The sequence below is a fragment of the Pieris napi genome, chromosome 11 (genome assembly GCF_905475465.1).
Source record: "Pieris napi chromosome 11, ilPieNapi1.2, whole genome shotgun sequence".
NCBI lineage: Eukaryota > Metazoa > Arthropoda > Insecta > Lepidoptera > Pieridae > Pieris > Pieris napi.
This window is the reverse complement of record NC_062244.1, coordinates 8,745,251-8,761,232: the sequence shown is the minus strand read 5'-3', so window position 1 is coordinate 8,761,232 and position 15,982 is coordinate 8,745,251. Positions and strand designations below refer to the sequence as shown.

The window sequence follows — 15,982 nt, the reverse complement described above, 5'->3', positions numbered from 1 at the left end:
CAAGTTGTACTAAAGCACTCTCCTAAACACTAAGATAATGTTAATCGGCCATTACGGAGTGAGGTAACGATAGTATGGATTAAAAAAAATTTATCAAAAGAAATTGATTGGTCATTTGTAATCCAAAGTGTAATCGGATATGCAAAAATTTAATATAAAGACGTTAAAACCTAAAAAATATCATTAATGGCGACTTTTAGAGGATACATAAAAAATATAATATCACGTCTATCTTGTAGTAGATGTAGCGCGCAAATAAATAAACCTATAAGTTATAGAGTCTGAATGGCTACCACTCGTGCAGCCTTGACTCGCCAATACTCGCGGCGAGAGTCTCCACTAGTCGCCTTGCGAGAGTCTGGAGCCGGCATTAGAGTTGTGTAAAGTTGAGGCATGTCTTCTTACGTCCATTCCAATAAAGAAACATCTTTGCTCTTTTTTAGTTGAATAAAGTCAACTTTCTATGTACATATTTGATTTTTCTCTTACTACTTGTGGATACTGGATATATATAGACTATAGATCAATGACATTCGCTATGACATGTTATTTCGACAGTGAGTAATGACTTACGTCTTACTTATCAAATGTCAACTATCAATAATATGACGCAGACGCAAGAATGATGATTACTACAGTCTACTCTAGTCTCTACAACATTAAACATTTTTCAACTTGATATGTATTTAACAATAAGATTTTCTTTACTTTAGGATGCCCATAATTTCTATAATAGTTTTATGTATAAACAACAAAAATAAAAAGATTCTTTATTACTTTGGTAAATAAAAAGTGTGATTGGACTAATAATGGTAAAATACACAACTTCTCCTGTACCATCTAATTATCCCAGAAGTACTTCTCCGTTGCCTGCACCAGCTAATTACCAACCATCTACACCAAGTGCAGCGGCAAAACGCTACATATACTTGAGAAGATTGTTCAAATTCAATCAAATGGACTTTGATTTTGCTGCCTGGCAAATGGTATATTTGTTTGTCTCACCGCAGAAGGTGTTTAGGAATTCCAATTATAGAAAACGTAAGTAGAACTTTCTATTATGTTAAGATACCAAGACATTTTACATTTAGCTTATTATAGAAAACTCAAAAATAATAACTTTTATGTAAACATAATAAATATTATCTTCGAGATTGCTATTTTGCTTATATTTGCTAATATTTGGTATATTTGTATTACTATTAATATAATATTATAGAAGTAAAATATTTTATTTTTCAGATACTAAATCTCAATTTGCCAGAGACGATCCAGCATTTCTAGTTTTACTGAGTGTGTGGCTTTTCTGTAAGTATTATTGTGATATTGAGAACCCAAAATAGGGCATAAGACAATATGGTTGGATCTTTATGGTTTATCTTAAAATTGTGTCTACTTAAATTTTTATTTATAGGCAAGTAGGTCAACCACCATCTATCCTGGTGCCTTAGCACACCAACAAATCCAGGACTTTATAAGGCTATAGAAAATATTAGTTGGAATGAATTATATTGAAACCAAAAAATTTATTTTTTAAATAAATTTTCACTTAAATATTTCCATCATAATGATCTCTTCAATATTTTAACACTTAAATAAATAAATTTCAGTATCTTCAATATGTTTTGCGCTGGCTATGGGACTTACAACAGTACAAACAGCATTATTTGTGCTGTATGTTGTGTTTGTAGACTTTATAGGAGCTGGGATATTTATGTCAACAGTATTATGGTAAGCAAAAACATTCTATTACAAACATAGTATTACCCATATAAGTGAAGAAGGAAGTTCATAGTTTACTACTACTTACAAACAGATTGTTACTAGACTTATTTACTGTCAGATTAATTATTTAATATTTTAAAGTCATTACATTATTAGAGGATATGATAACTGTTGATAGAGAAATGATAATTATATTTACTTGTTTCTTTAGGGTTGTAAGCAACAAATACCTACGAATGGACTCTTCAGCCCCTGATGTAGAATGGGGTTATGCATTTGATGTCCACATTAATGCATTCTTTCCACCCTTATCGTTATTGCATTGCTTTCAGATATTACTTTTCAATGGTAAGTATTAAACAACATTCAATATTATGATTTGTAACTTAATATATTTTTATTTTTGTTTGTTACTTTGTATGTAGTTTGGACTCAGTTTCCGCACTTAGATACCCATTTGGTCTATTGTGTGTTAAAGTGCGTGACTTTAAAGTGTTCATATTTCTGCTGCCATACATTATAATATCAAACATATTCATAAGTTTATATGTTTAATACAAATTCTTGGGAAAACTCAAAAAATATTTTGTTTTTAATTAATTTAAATATTTGAACTCTAAGTAGGGAATTTTAGTTTAATTTTTCTATACAATTTCAGGCCTTCTAAGTCATGGCGGTTTACTCTCATGCTTTGTTTCAAACACATTTTGGTTGGCTTCCTTCATATATTATTTGTACATAACATTCCTGGGATACAGCAGTGAGTATTTTTATTAGCCTATCACTAAACAAGTCCAAAGTATAGAATCTTAAATTTTACTAATATCATTACCATGTAACTGAATACTTTGACAGTATCCATGCACCATTAATTAGTCATATTTCGTACATATTTCTTTCAGATCTACCAATGATGAAGAATACTCGAATATTTCTCCTGCCCCTACCTTTACTTGTGCTGCTTTATTTAGCATCACTAATGGCAGATTGGAATCTAAGTCATATGCTAATGAATTTTTACCATTACAGAGTACTTTAAGAAAACCACTGATTGCACTATAAATATGCATATAATATCTGCCTTAAAAACCATTATAATTAAAATATAAAAGTCTAAGAAACTAATTTCCTATTATTTAAAGGTGTTCTTGAATTTGTCATCATTTGCTCTAAATAAATATTAACATAGGCACTTGATTATTTATTCATTAGAGTAAAAGGCAGGTAGGGAATAATAATACATGGAATACCATAAAATAATTCTATCTCACTTTTGTACTTCTGCAACTACATACAATGGATATTAAATAAATTAAGTATTTTTACGTCAATAAACCCTTATGAGTACTTTTATGAACTCAAGTGACCAAGGCAATAAAATTTATTCACGGTTGTAAACTGTTAGTATAAGTGTTTTCTTTACATTATTAGGTAATATATTATTTAACAAATCTAGTTGTTATTATTGTGAGATGTTTGCTACTATAAAAACACAATACCCTTTCAATGTTAAATAAAGGAGATAAATTTTGATATATTTTGCTTCAGTTTTTCACATTTAAATAAAACTCCTGTATGGATTTAAATGAAAATTAATAATAATTATATAGTGTAATATAGAGGCAATTGATTGCTGGGCACGCTGCTGCGAAACATACAAACAATTAAGTAATTTAATAATTTCGCATTCAAATACGTTAAAGAAGTTTTAAGGCCTATTCAAACCTGAGCGATATTCGCTGCCACTGTGGGTAGAGGTACATACCGCTCGGGTTTCGCTCAGGTATTTAGTATCCAAAAGATGAAAGAATGAAGATCGAAATCCGTTTTCGTGTGAACAGTAATATTACCGCATACCCACCGGGTTTTCTCTGCCGCAGACGGTAGCGAATACCGCTTAGGTCTGAACAGGCCTTAATACATGTATTATGACATATATTTTCTAACTTACATTGATATGACAAGATTTTAAATAAGTTTATAAGAAAATTATATAAGCATAAATTAATAATATTAATTCTTCGTTATGTTAACTGACCGCGAAATTTCGAGTGTTTATAAATGTACATTGTTTCTTTTTGTAAATACATTAAAATAAATAAAAAGTAAAAGTCTTTGTTTTTATTAAAGTATACATATTAACAGCTTACACAAATTATTAATCATCATCATCTAATACTATAATTTCATCATCCACCTTAGGTTTCGGCTCGTGGAATGAAATACTTTTCTTAACCTCTGGTTTTTTAGGTCCAGATTTGGAAGTTTTAGTTATTGTAAGGGAAGATGGCAACCGACTAATGGATGCACTTATATCGATTGATGCTTTAGACACCGGAATATTCTTTTGACGTTCTGCTAATTTCTCCTGTAAAGTTTTTCCTGGGCTGACCTGATTGGACACTGGCTTTGGATGTACGGTTGCCTTTAATGAGACAGACGATAATTGAGATGATGGCAAACTATTTGTTTTAGATGCTACGTAGTTTGGTAAATTAGCGGTCATAGAAGCAGGCAAAGTTTGTAAAACAGTCCCCATACTGGGCGTTAAAGACGTTGTGGCTGATTTCGTCATACTCGTTATAACCGGTGTCGATGTTGCCTTAGTCACCGTGGATGTAAACTTGTGCTTCGGTTGTGATGTTGTTAAACGGCTAGATGTGGGCTTAGGGGCCCGCTTTTGCTTTTTTGTCGGAGGTGGATTGAATGAAGACAGGCCTTGACTGAGAAATTGTCTATAAAACTCGGCTTGAAATGAGTTTTGAGCGGAAAATTGCAATGGGTTCGGCAGTGAAGTAAAGTTTGCGAGGGCGCTCATGTTGCTGAGATAAGACAGAGCGGCTCTTTGTTGAGAGAGCATAGTTTCAGCTAACATTGGCATATAGTCTTGGAATGATGCCGTAATGTCAAGGGATGGTAGCTTGGGTACCGCAGAAGTTGACGTAGCAACTGGCTGCGGTTTCGGTTCAGACTTCGATTGAGACGTTGGGATATTGGTGGGCGTAATTTTGCTATTTTCAGTAGATTTTGCAGATTGTTTCTTCTGTGTTTGCGTTTTGTCCAAATTTGCTTGAGCAAGGGCCTGCTGCTTTAGGGCCAAATTCATAGACTGACAGTATTTCATACTCAAGTCCACCAAATTCATACTTTCATTTATTGGAGTAGTCGTTATAAGTTTGTACGCATCAATTAATAAGTTAACGAATTGTTTTGAAAGAGGTTGTTTTTGCACCTTTTGATATGAACGATATATATCTAACATCAAACTTTTCAATGCTTGACGTTCAACTTCATTGCTTTTAATATCTGGTTGTTGGCTAAATTTAACCAACTGCCCTTTAAGAGCCTGAACGCATAACGAGAACGCTTGTTGCGCCAGATCCTCTCTATCTGAATCCCGTAAATACTTTTTATCTGGTTCAGGTATTCGTTGCAAATGAATACTCAAATCTAATAATGTTTTGTGATCGTCAATTTCTTTGAGAATTTCCATGGTAAGAAGTACTGACCGATTCATGTGGAAAGCAAAACTACCACCTCTATCAACGTCATTTAATGGGATTTTCCATATATTATTAAAAAAGTTATTTGTCTTTTTTTCACTAAATAAACCACCTAACTTTTGGCCCGATCGTGATGTAAAAGAAGATAACATTAAATCGCGGCATCTTTCTATATCCTTACCCTTTTTGTAATAGAAGTGGTAATGAGCAAGTCTGTAAATGGCTTTATAATGTGGTGGAAAGCGACTAGCACAGTCTTCTAAAGCATCAAGACATCCTGACACTATTTTCATAATTTCTTCCTCGGTTATTGGCTTGGTTTCATTTGAGGACTTACTAGAAGACTCACTGGCTCTTGCTGAATCGGAACTGTCTGATGAAGATTCACTGCTGCTTGAGTCGGAAGATGAAGACGATGAACTCGAGCTAACTTCTTTTTTTTCCAAATCACTGTCTTTTTTAACGTTTTCTTGAGCATCATTGCCTTGCTCAGTCTTATCTTTTTCGTCTTTATTTTGAATTTCTTTTATATCTTCAACGTTGCATTTCGTTTCTATATCAATTACTTTTCTTTCAGAGCAATTAAAGTTAGTTTGTTGAGCATCTTTAATACGCTCCGTGTCGTAGGAAGCTGACCTTCTAACTTTTGCAGCAGCAGATTCTAACTTAAGTTTCTTAGCTTCTAGATTATCTTCTTCTCCTGCGTCACTAATAGACCGTTTTAGAATGTTCGCAGCTTGAACAGAAGTTTCTTCAGACTTTGTTTCAGCATTTTCTTTCTTTGCTTTTCCAGTAAAAGGGCCTTGTTGCCATTCCTCAATACAATTTAAAAATACTTTACCTACTGATGTGGGTATAGGTTTATTTTCATGTTGCTCTATATATTTAAGGATTGAAGCGTGAATTCTATAATGTAACTCCAAAACTTCTATGCACAATTGTGTAGGTGAACTATAGTTAATTTTCAAAGGATATGTAGCATCCACCTCTTGCAGACTCTTAACACCTTTCATATAATAGTTTAAGTATATCGAAGGAGGTTTGTTTTGCTTTTCTGCTACTTTTCCTAACATATAATATAATAACCAAGAGTCTTCATTTGCCTTTTCATTCTCAACACTATTATTAAGATCAAGTGCATTCGTAAAACATTTCTGTGTGGTATCAAGTAAATTTTCTTTTTGTCTTTCTAGAGCTTCAAAATCTTCCATGCTTAACGATTCACTAGCTTGCTTTAGCAACCTAGAGACAAAAGAATGAACGGAATAAACAAAATTTCCATATTCTATCCATAAATTACAGTGATAAGGATCAATTTCTAGAGATCTCTTGAAACAACGTATCGTACTTTTAGCAGGGTTTAAGAACTCTTTCTCGTTATTTAGATTCTTACATGAATTTAACACCCTTTCTAGGTTCACTGCTTTGGCAAGCGATATTTCTGCCCACGATTCCAATCTATTTTTATTGATTATAACATCTAACATGTTGTATTTTACAGCAAGTTTACCCTCTTCTTTCTTGAAATAATAGTCTCCGAGCAAAAAATATATATCCTTAATTTTAAAAGGCAAAAGTGGGGGAAACAAAGGCAATTTAGGATCAATGCCTTTAATATATCTTTCCAAATCAGGAACATATTTTTGCGGGTCACATTCGTTAGGCAACAATGCTAAAATACGATGGAACAATGTTTCTATATCCGCCGTTATACCAGTTAATTTTCCTTCTAAAGCAGGTAGGATAGGTGGGCGAAAGATTTCGTACAGTTGTTGAGCTCTGACCCAATCTAATGTATGAGGTGAAATATTATTATGTATTTCCACATGTTTAACTTTGTTTTTTCGATTTGCCGGATGTCCATAAAGGCAATAAACACACTGTTCCATATATTGACATATTATTTCTAATGATTTAGACAATGCAGGAGAACGCAATAAGGGAACCACTGCATCTAAGATAAAATATAAAAGCTTCCCATTTGAATTATCGCACCAACCCTTACTACCCAGTTTTTCGTGAGCAATAAATAGCACCATAAGAGGGTTTGAAATTTCTTCATCCAAGTTCTTGTCAGATTCATCTACTGGTCTACCTCTTCCTTGATCTTCTTCTCTTTGTAGTATATAATGCATTATTATCCAAGGAGAAACTGTATTCAACGGCATATCCGATGTTTTTGTTTCCATTTGATGACCAATTATTCTTATGAGATCTTCAAGCCCTTGACTCATCTCTCTTGGCGAAATGGCATCTAAGCAAGCGAAGCCCTCTGATGATAAGAGATGTTCCATACAACTTAATATTTTAACCACAGCCAAAGTCCATTTCTCATAATCTGGAGAGCCAGAAGGAAATCGGAAATAATGCTTTAAAGCTTCATGCAAACATACAAAAGACCATCTCAGACAATCACCAACTTTTTCCAAAGCCCAATAAGAGTCTAATATGAATGACAGTTGCACAGCAAAATCAAGAGACATTTCACTTTCTTGTTCTTTTGCTAAGGTTCTGCAGTGTTCAAATGAATCTATAATTATAGCTAAAACTTCTTCATGGCAATTTCGTTTAAAAAGATCATTGACAGTGGACAGCTTTTTGTTTCTTTCCAAAAACTTTATGTACTCCAAAACTTCATGTTTATTTATTATTGGTTTAAATGTGAAGTTAATGATATGTAAATGGTATGAGTTTTTATGTTCACCCATAGCTTCAAACTCTTCTGATAGTTGATATAAACAGTCCAAGGCAAAATTTTCTTCTTTGTTTATAATGTAAATGTGCATTTTGAGCCATAGTTGTCTTAATATCACTTCTAAACATTCAGTGCTTCCATAAATTTCAGGTTTAAATGAAAGAATAAATTCTATGTTATCTATTACACTTAAGCTATGTGTAACTTTTTCATCAGTAGTTGTTAATTTATCATTTACAACAAACTCTTCAACCAGGAGATTGGCAGCTGTATAGTGCAATAAATCTTCAATATTGTCATCAGTACAAGCAGGTATTTCAATATGATTGTTGTAACATTCATTTGCTTGTACAAAAAATTTGGACAAATCTCTTGGCCACTTCATTTTCCATTTTTGTGAAAGTATCTTTAGGTAATCCTTCAGCATGTCTATCATATCCCTCTTTTCTTCCATATATTTCTTAATAAATTCTTCAACATCTCTTTCTTCCTCCTCTGAATTAAAATAATGTACTATTTCAGATTCTTCTTTTCCCTCAAATAAATTTTCCAAGTTAACTAAAGATGGTTCATCACTTGGATTTTCATTGCTTTTAGTATTGTCAGTCTCTAAGTTTAATGGAACCATCCGTCGCAGAATATCATAAATGTTATCTTGTTTATTAGAGTTTTTTTTTCGATTAGATCTGCGTTTTGTACACCACTCCCATTGCTCCAAAAAACTAAGTGCACTTCCCCGTCTGCGCCCACGAGTTTTTTTTGGTTCTTTATGTTCAGGTGCTGCTTCTAATTGTTCTGTATTTACCATTTCAATATCACTTTCTACTTTTTCATTATCTGTTACTGGTTTTTCTTTATCAGACATATCATTCATTTCATTCTCGGAGGAGACTATTTCAACTGGTTTTTCATCAATTTCCTCCGGTTTTGACTCTACCTTGTCACTATCACTCTCATGGTGATCTTCACAAATTTCCATCTTTTTCTGTTGGACTTCATTGTTAAAAACTAATTCTACAAATGCTGCATGGCTAAGTCCATTCTCAGAAATGTACTTATGCATATGTACTAAGGACTCACCTACTGACTCCCAAGTAAATCTATTTATAGGCTTTTGTAAAACTAAATTTGGCATTTTATGTATTTCCTTCTGTGCTCTCTGTTGTTCTATAAATGAATCATATATTTCTTCTGCTTCTTTAATGAGCTTTTTTGCAATTTCTTCATTAATAGGTTCATCATCTTTTTCATCCCACTTATAAACTGGGTTTAAATACTCCATATATTCTTTCATATGGCGATAAACAGTATAAATATGTTTTCTATATGCAATCCCTCGAAGGTAACATGCATCTAATTTAAGGGCATCATGTATAACAGCTATACACTGTTCTTTCATGTCCATACCAAGTAATAGTGTAACTATTTTATCAATACAGGGCCAATGTCGGGGATTAATATCTTCACCACGTTCAAAAGCATATAGTGCACATTCATAACGTTGAGCTTTGAAACATACTAAGCCAAAACGATACCAGAGTGTCAAATCTGTATCATCTAGCTCTGTAGCACAAGTATAAGCTTCAATTGCTGCATCCACCTGCCCAGCTATACTCAGCATAGAAGCAAGGTTTTTATAACACAAATATTTTAAATTGAATAGCGGTCCACTTACTTTCTCACCTTGCATTGGTTTTTTAACATCATACAACAATTCAGTTTCCAATAAATCTTTAAGAAGTTGTGTTGCATCATTAAGATTCCCCTTTCTCTGTAAATCTAAAGCTTTAGTGTATTGTTGTAATGCTATTTGCTCTAATGCTTCTCGCGAGACTTCTTCTTCAGAACCGCTATCCTCTTCGGATTCGTCATTTAAAGCAGCTATTTTTATCATATTAATGGATTTTTATTTCATTAATTCACGATTTTTATTTGGTATAAATATTAAAGTAAAAACCGTAATAAGAAAAATTTAAACAAATCACCAAACAATAGTAAACACTGGGCCACAGACTACTCAGCCTATATTACTATACTCTATGGCCTATGCTACTCAGTACTCACTAGTTCACTACAGCAAGAAGAGGAGGACTTTTTTTTATTTTGAGTTTATGGCCTCGTATCTAACCTTTTAAGAGAGGAGGACAGAGGACTGCTCCGAGGACTTACAGACACAAGTCAAGATTTTAAGCCATAGATAAAAGTATGTAGACAAACGCAACATCTTAAGGATATCGTAAATTTTACTTTTTGATATATAAATATATTTCGTTTGTGAAACTGCAATGCAACCTATAACATTCTGTTAATTCTCTTATTGATAAAAATCTCAAAGCAAGACAGAAAGGCATTACGAATCGTCTAGTAGTCTGTGCGAAAACCGAAAACCGGTCTCTCCGGAACTCATTTGTCAAACCAAGCAAATTAACACATGAGTGTGAATAAGGTATTTCACTCACAAATAAATAATCAAGTCAAATAGCTAGATGTGCACTCTTATGTCACTTTTTATACCAGTAAATTCAAAATTAAACCGAATCATTAATGCAACTGATTAGTAATCTGTGATGTTTAAGTTAAAAGGGCTTTGACAAAACCGAATAAACATACTCAAGACTTGGCCTAAAGGTCTAGATACCAGGCCATAAACTCCAAAAAAAAAAGGACTTTGACAACTGACAAGCTATTTGTAAAATAAAATTTTAGGTTGTTTTCTAAAATAAAATAATACATTTAAAGAGTGACTTTTCAGTTTATTGTATAAAATGCTATCTCAACGGTATTTATTAAAACTTGGCCTTCCTACGTATATTCAACACGCTGAGGCTCATCGCAAACCTCGGTGGCTGCCTGTTGCTAAAAGTAAAATATATCGAATTCCAAAACGCCCTGAAATATCCGTAGATGAACGGTTAGAATTGCGACGAATAAACAATGCTTATAACACACAAATGCGGGCTATTAGGAGGTTTTACGTTGAAGACTGGATACGAGAAAAATCCTCTCTAGAAAGTGCGACATCGGAGATGTCCCAACGTTTAGAAGCCGACGAATGGTTGAAATGTGAAGAACTTAATGATAAGTGGAACAAACAAATAGCTTCTGACCGAGAAGAGAGACGAAAGAAGGAACTCGAAGCTATGGAAGAATTCTCTCTTTTAAGGATGGAAGCTAAAGACAAGGCATTAAAGGAGAGAATTGATAGAGCCTCGGAAAAAATTAAGAAAGAAAAGGTACAGTTTTTGATGAAGTGTTTAGATGCATTGCATAATAAGAGTTGGGCAATTTGAATTTGGTTTAATTGTATATCATCTTTTAAATATTGTGATTATTAAAATGAGTGTACTCAGCTTTTATGTGTATATTTTATTTCAGGAATTGAGTACAACTTTTGTCACACGTGAAAATTTAGAAGAAACAATTGAAAATGTTTTAGCAAACCCTATTGATTACAACTTTGCTATAGACTTAAAAGGAAATATCTGTGAAGGAAGAGATACACAAATAGAATATGATGATAAAAAAAAGGCTGAAGCTGCTAACTAATCCATTTAATATATATATTGTTAGATTAATAAATATTTATAGGCATCTATATTTTTTTTCCTATATTTATATATTATTAACAAATTAGAACTTAATGCACAAACTTAATTGTGTGCACTGTTCAATATTCACATGAGAAAAGGTAGTTAGACTAGGCAATATTTTTATTTGGCTTTATAGTTAATATCTAAGTACAAAACATAATTAACAACATTATTTTATGGCTTGTCTGTGTATTAGGTTTTACTTAAGTATTATTACTATTTTGGTTTTCTTATAATAAAGAAAGTAAACCTTATCAAATACCAATTACCAAACAATTGAAGGGGAACTCACGACAGTGTGATATACATACATACTACAGTTTAAAATAACTACTATAATTATAAGAATAGTTGTATCGATATGTAAGGATTAAGAATGTACATTCAAAACCTAAATTGTATAATAATTTTCTTAAAGCTTAGAAATAGAAGGGTTTTAAAAAAAATATGTCAGTAGTCAACATTATATTTACAAATCCTTAAAATACTGTAACTTATCTCTAAACAATAATTACAACTTAATAGCCATCTCATCAAACATTGCCTGCCAATCTGGTGTGACATTCAGCTTATGTTGTAGAGATCCCAATGATATCATACTAGCAGAACGGCTTCTATCATCAACACTCACAGATACAACTTCTTGGCAAAAGGAAGCTTTTGTTCCAGAACTCACCTAAAATTAGACAATACCTAAATTACAATTTTGCATGCTATTTATATCAAGAAACAATTTGGTACATAGCCCAAATTTAAATTACTTTATTTCATTTGCAACATTACCAAATTCATAGTTATTGTGAAAACAGGTTGAAAAATCTTCAATCTTGTAATAAATTTGATGACTGGATGTCATTTTATTGCGCACAGAAGATAAAACCTATTGGCATAAGACAAGAACTCAAATTTTATGCCTATTTAAGTAAATTTAACTACCTCAAAAATAGTATTCCCAAGAGCAAGTGTTACTCGACCGGAGCGGTGCACTCTTAGTTTTCCTATGCGTCCTTCTTCTAAATCCGATAGACGGCATTTTGTGTCCAATGGCTGTAAATCATAAATTAAAATTCTATAAGGCAAAACATGTTAAAGTCAAAATATAAAAAAGTACATTAGCATAGGAAATTCATTTTGGTGCAAACTTATTTATATAAAAAACGCCTATACATAAAACCTACATTCATAATACATAGTTATTTTAATAGAATGTAGGTATTGCCGCAACAACACTTTCCTTCAAAACACACAGGCCCTTCAAAAATATGACCATGAGATCAGGACAGTAAGCCACTCTTAATGATCAGGGAAAGAACATTTTACTTAGGATTCTCATGAAAATAGTTGGTAAATTGCACAAAATTCTGACTACTATAATACATATATATGCTGGCTAGCTTTATAAAGCGCCATCTATGGCTCAATTACTAAAGCTTACCGGTTTCGGTTCAGCCTCCTCGCTGGAACTAGAAGGCTGATTGGTTGGTTTCTTCCTATCGTCATCACCGTTGCCTCCACGACCCGGCAACGTATCCGATAACTATAATGTAAGACACAAAATAGTATTTATTGTGTTCGTTAGAGCGCTTTATAAAGCATTTTTTGCAGTTGGGGTATTTTCGAACTTATACGATTCAACTGAGACGTATCATATTCTTTAAAGGCAGCAACCACAACTAATGGCCACCTATAATCGCTACAGGTGCCCATGGACGGATGGACTCTATTTTAAAGTTAGCATAAAAAATGTCTTTGTTTACAAGTGCGGGTATATTTATGAAATACTAATTGTTTAAAAAATTAAAAACTAAATATTATGCATAGTAAATCATTTCCATTTATGAGCAGGGGTAGGCTAATGTATAACATCATGAGGCAACCGACGTGTCAGCCATAGCTTGACGATGTGCATCAGGCATAGGTAGCGTAAAGAAAAAAGTCAATGAAACAATCACAAAAATGTGTTTGCTCTACGAGCCGTTGCGGGATTTACGTACCTGTAATAATATCAATGTTGGCTTGTCAGTTTTCATTAGGTTGGCCACACTGATATCTTCAAATATTTCCTTAACATCTGGAATTGGCTTCTCTTCTGGTTCTGTCTCTATTGAAATTATTTTTTACATGAAATAAATGTGAAAAATTTAAGAACACTTGAGTCCTTGATAAATCATGTTGGTATATTATTGCTTCGAATTCACATAACGTAATCGCATTGTTACATTATCGTGAAGTTTACTTTACAATGCAGAAAAGATAAAATAAAAATGTAATATTTTACATTATACCGTCAGCATTGATAATCATGTCAAATCAATCCTGTTAAAATCACTTACAAAGTAACCTTTGATCTCACAGACCAGAAATTAGTCAATCCTATTATCATTTATAACTTACTACTTTGCATAAAGAAATTAAGTTAATAGAAGAAATAAAATTAAGTTTTATAGCAAAGTCTTATGTGAGCAGCCCACATGTTTCTTAAGTGTAGAGTGACTTTAGATCATTCATACTGCATTGCACAGCATATAAGTATTTTGTTAACGCGAGCATAAGTATTGAATAAAATAAGCAAAAATAATATAAATGCCAATTTACTACAGCATTTACCTATTATGTTGAGTTTGTGATTAATATTTAAATCTATAACTATTGTTTAAAACAAATTTATACAGATGAATAGCTTACGCATTTCTCCATCATCAGTTGGCTCCTGTTTAATCACTACCTCTTTTTTAATTTTCATTGAACTGCTTGACCATCCTAAAGAATTATTTTTTTTATTAAAGTCGGGTTCTAAGAGTAGCTGATATGACTCTAGTCAATATATTATTTGGTGTACAATATAAGTTTGCTATCACATATAACAATAAAATTGTTAAGATAAAAGTTTTGATTTTTATGTTTATTGGAAACTAATCTTACTATTGAGCAAATCCAAAAAATATTTGACAGATTACTGAACTAGAACTAAACATAGAATAATATGCATTTTTTATATAAATGTAATATATTCAAATACTACATCTACACAAATAATGACCTTATTTATATACATTTGGAACAGCACCAATAAAATAGTATTTACTTAAATAAACATATTTGCAAATCCTACATACCTCCATCGTCCATAGGTAGTTTGACAGGAGCATCTGTTTCTAGAACTTGCTTGAAATCTTCTGCTTCTTCTATTTCTTTTCCGTCTTCACTAAGAATTGCCTTTATTTTCTGATCTTCTAACTCTTTATCAATCTATATAGTAATATGTATAATATAGTATGGTGTATGTGCATAGTTTAGCAGTAAAACAAATTCTTAAAATAATAACCTTTATGACATCTTTAACCCGTATTGTTGGTTTTTGTAAAGTTGGTGCTGCATTAACATCCCTTCCATATGACAAGCGGTTAGAATGCCGCTCAGCACTACCCATACCTATAGATAGATATTATTTAATAACTAATTATGATCAAGTCCAATATTATATCTTGTGCATATACAAAATACATATAATATTAATTATTACGGTACAATATGTAGATAGTTTATACCTTCTGAGAAAACACCAGACGACTTAATAACGTTTGATCCATTTTTGAAATTCTTATTTCTATCATTCTTTTTATCTCTTTTATTTCTTTCATCTTTCCTATGTTCTCGAGTATTTGCTATGGATGGTCTGTAATATAGTAAAAACATTATATACAACACAATTTAATGAAAATTAAAATGTGAAGCAATGATATATTTACCCTTTGTTTTTATTTCTTGTAACATTGAGGTTTGGGGTAAAAACCTTTTTATTTGGTTTAACACCGCCAAGAAGAAGATCACGAGGCGCCTTCAAAGAAGCCAATCTTTGGAGAGGATTCGAACCAACTCCGTTAGTCTTATCCTCTAAATTAGACATTTCTATAACCAAGTAATATGGTTAAAACTTATTTAGAAGTATGTTTGCAGAGTTAGGGATTTGAAATATAATTTAAGTTGTAGTAAACAGAAAAACAACCTATTTCAAAACAAAAAACTGTTTCCACACCTGTCTAAGTACTGTAATTATATATGTAATTGTTTTAATTCATATAAACAATTTTTTAAATTATTTAATTATTTATGAAATCTGCAACACTGTTGAGTGTTGACTGTTTTTTTTTTAATAAATAGCTTCACACAGAGCGTATTGCCACAGACAAAGGTAAGGAAAACGGAATAGTAAGGTTTTCCAATATGGACCATCAAATCGATGTTGAAGACTGAAGTTGAGCCATAATATGAAATCTGGTAAGGTGGACTGGGGTACATGGCCCAATCTCATACGAATGAGAGACGATGTTTCCTTTTAATTAAATTTCATTTTAAAAAACCATGACTTCAGTGGTATTTGGGGGCTGTATAGATAAAAAATGTTTACCCTTAATTAAACTGCTCTGAATCCAAAGGTCAGTCCAAGATTGTCGAAGAAAAGAAGCAGG

At 32.4% G+C, this 15,982-nt stretch overlaps 4 protein-coding genes across 6 annotated transcripts; 2 read left to right on the top strand and 2 right to left on the bottom strand.

Annotated features, from left to right (window-relative positions):
* The first annotated feature begins 690 nt into the window (after nt 1–690).
* Nucleotides 691–2,975, top strand: LOC125053782 (protein unc-50 homolog). The gene is made up of 6 exons (XM_047655349.1): nt 691–1,041; nt 1,243–1,308; nt 1,611–1,731; nt 1,937–2,073; nt 2,384–2,485; nt 2,628–2,975. Exons 1-6 carry the CDS (start codon nt 810–812, stop codon nt 2,762–2,764), a joined length of 795 nt encoding a protein of 264 aa, XP_047511305.1. The 5' UTR covers nt 691–809; the 3' UTR covers nt 2,765–2,975.
* An 856-nt stretch (nt 2,976–3,831) lies between these two features.
* Nucleotides 3,832–10,028, bottom strand: LOC125053764 (calcineurin-binding protein cabin-1-like). Its single transcript, XM_047655309.1, has one exon. The coding sequence runs from the start codon at nt 9,815–9,817 to the stop codon at nt 3,884–3,886; it is 5,934 nt and encodes a 1,977-aa protein (XP_047511265.1). The 5' UTR covers nt 9,818–10,028; the 3' UTR covers nt 3,832–3,883.
* Nucleotides 10,029–10,595: 567 nt separating this feature from the next.
* Nucleotides 10,596–11,516, top strand: LOC125053786 (probable 28S ribosomal protein S26, mitochondrial). Its single transcript, XM_047655353.1, has 2 exons — nt 10,596–11,156; nt 11,299–11,516. The coding sequence occupies exons 1-2, from the start codon at nt 10,689–10,691 to the stop codon at nt 11,467–11,469; spliced, it is 639 nt and encodes a 212-aa protein (XP_047511309.1). The 5' UTR covers nt 10,596–10,688; the 3' UTR covers nt 11,470–11,516.
* A 447-nt stretch (nt 11,517–11,963) lies between these two features.
* Nucleotides 11,964–15,939, bottom strand: LOC125053779 (DNA-directed RNA polymerase III subunit RPC4). 3 transcript variants are annotated; one of them, XM_047655346.1, is made up of 10 exons: nt 15,922–15,939; nt 15,263–15,422; nt 15,062–15,189; nt 14,839–14,945; nt 14,630–14,762; nt 14,199–14,273; nt 13,508–13,614; nt 12,949–13,050; nt 12,450–12,560; nt 11,964–12,189 (listed from the first exon to the last, which is right to left on the bottom strand). In XM_047655346.1, the coding sequence occupies exons 2-10, from the start codon at nt 15,418–15,420 to the stop codon at nt 12,025–12,027; spliced, it is 1,086 nt and encodes a 361-aa protein (XP_047511302.1). In that variant the 5' UTR covers nt 15,421–15,422; nt 15,922–15,939; the 3' UTR covers nt 11,964–12,024. The 3 variants fall into 3 exon arrangements, with proteins under 3 accessions (XP_047511302.1, XP_047511300.1, XP_047511301.1); XM_047655344.1 differs by lacking the exon at nt 15,922–15,939 and adding an exon at nt 15,550–15,674; XM_047655345.1 differs by lacking the exon at nt 15,922–15,939 and adding an exon at nt 15,520–15,659.
* Nucleotides 15,940–15,982: the final 43 nt, after the last annotated feature.

Bases quoted from the DNA above. Each gene is read 5' to 3' on its own strand.
- LOC125053779 (XM_047655346.1), bottom strand. From the start codon at position 15,420: ATGTCTAATTTAGAGGATAAGACTAACGGAGTTGGTTCGAATCCTCTC. The intron at 14,763-14,838 runs GTTATTATTTTA...ATTACTATATAG, and splicing joins GGGTTAAAGATGTCATAAAG to ATTGATAAAGAGTTAGAAGA. The intron at 13,615-14,198 runs GTAAGCTATTCA...TAATTTCAATAG, and splicing joins AACTGATGATGGAGAAATGC to AGACAGAACCAGAAGAGAAG.
- LOC125053764 (XM_047655309.1), bottom strand. From the start codon at position 9,817: ATGATAAAAATAGCTGCTTTAAATGACGAATCCGAAGAGGATAGCGGT.
- LOC125053786 (XM_047655353.1), top strand. From the start codon at position 10,689: ATGCTATCTCAACGGTATTTATTAAAACTTGGCCTTCCTACGTATATT. The intron at 11,157-11,298 runs GTACAGTTTTTG...ATTTTATTTCAG, and splicing joins AAAAAATTAAGAAAGAAAAG to GAATTGAGTACAACTTTTGT.
- LOC125053782 (XM_047655349.1), top strand. From the start codon at position 810: ATGGTAAAATACACAACTTCTCCTGTACCATCTAATTATCCCAGAAGT. The intron at 1,309-1,610 runs GTAAGTATTATT...AATAAATTTCAG, and splicing joins ACTGAGTGTGTGGCTTTTCT to TATCTTCAATATGTTTTGCG. The intron at 2,486-2,627 runs GTGAGTATTTTT...TATTTCTTTCAG, and splicing joins AACATTCCTGGGATACAGCA to ATCTACCAATGATGAAGAAT.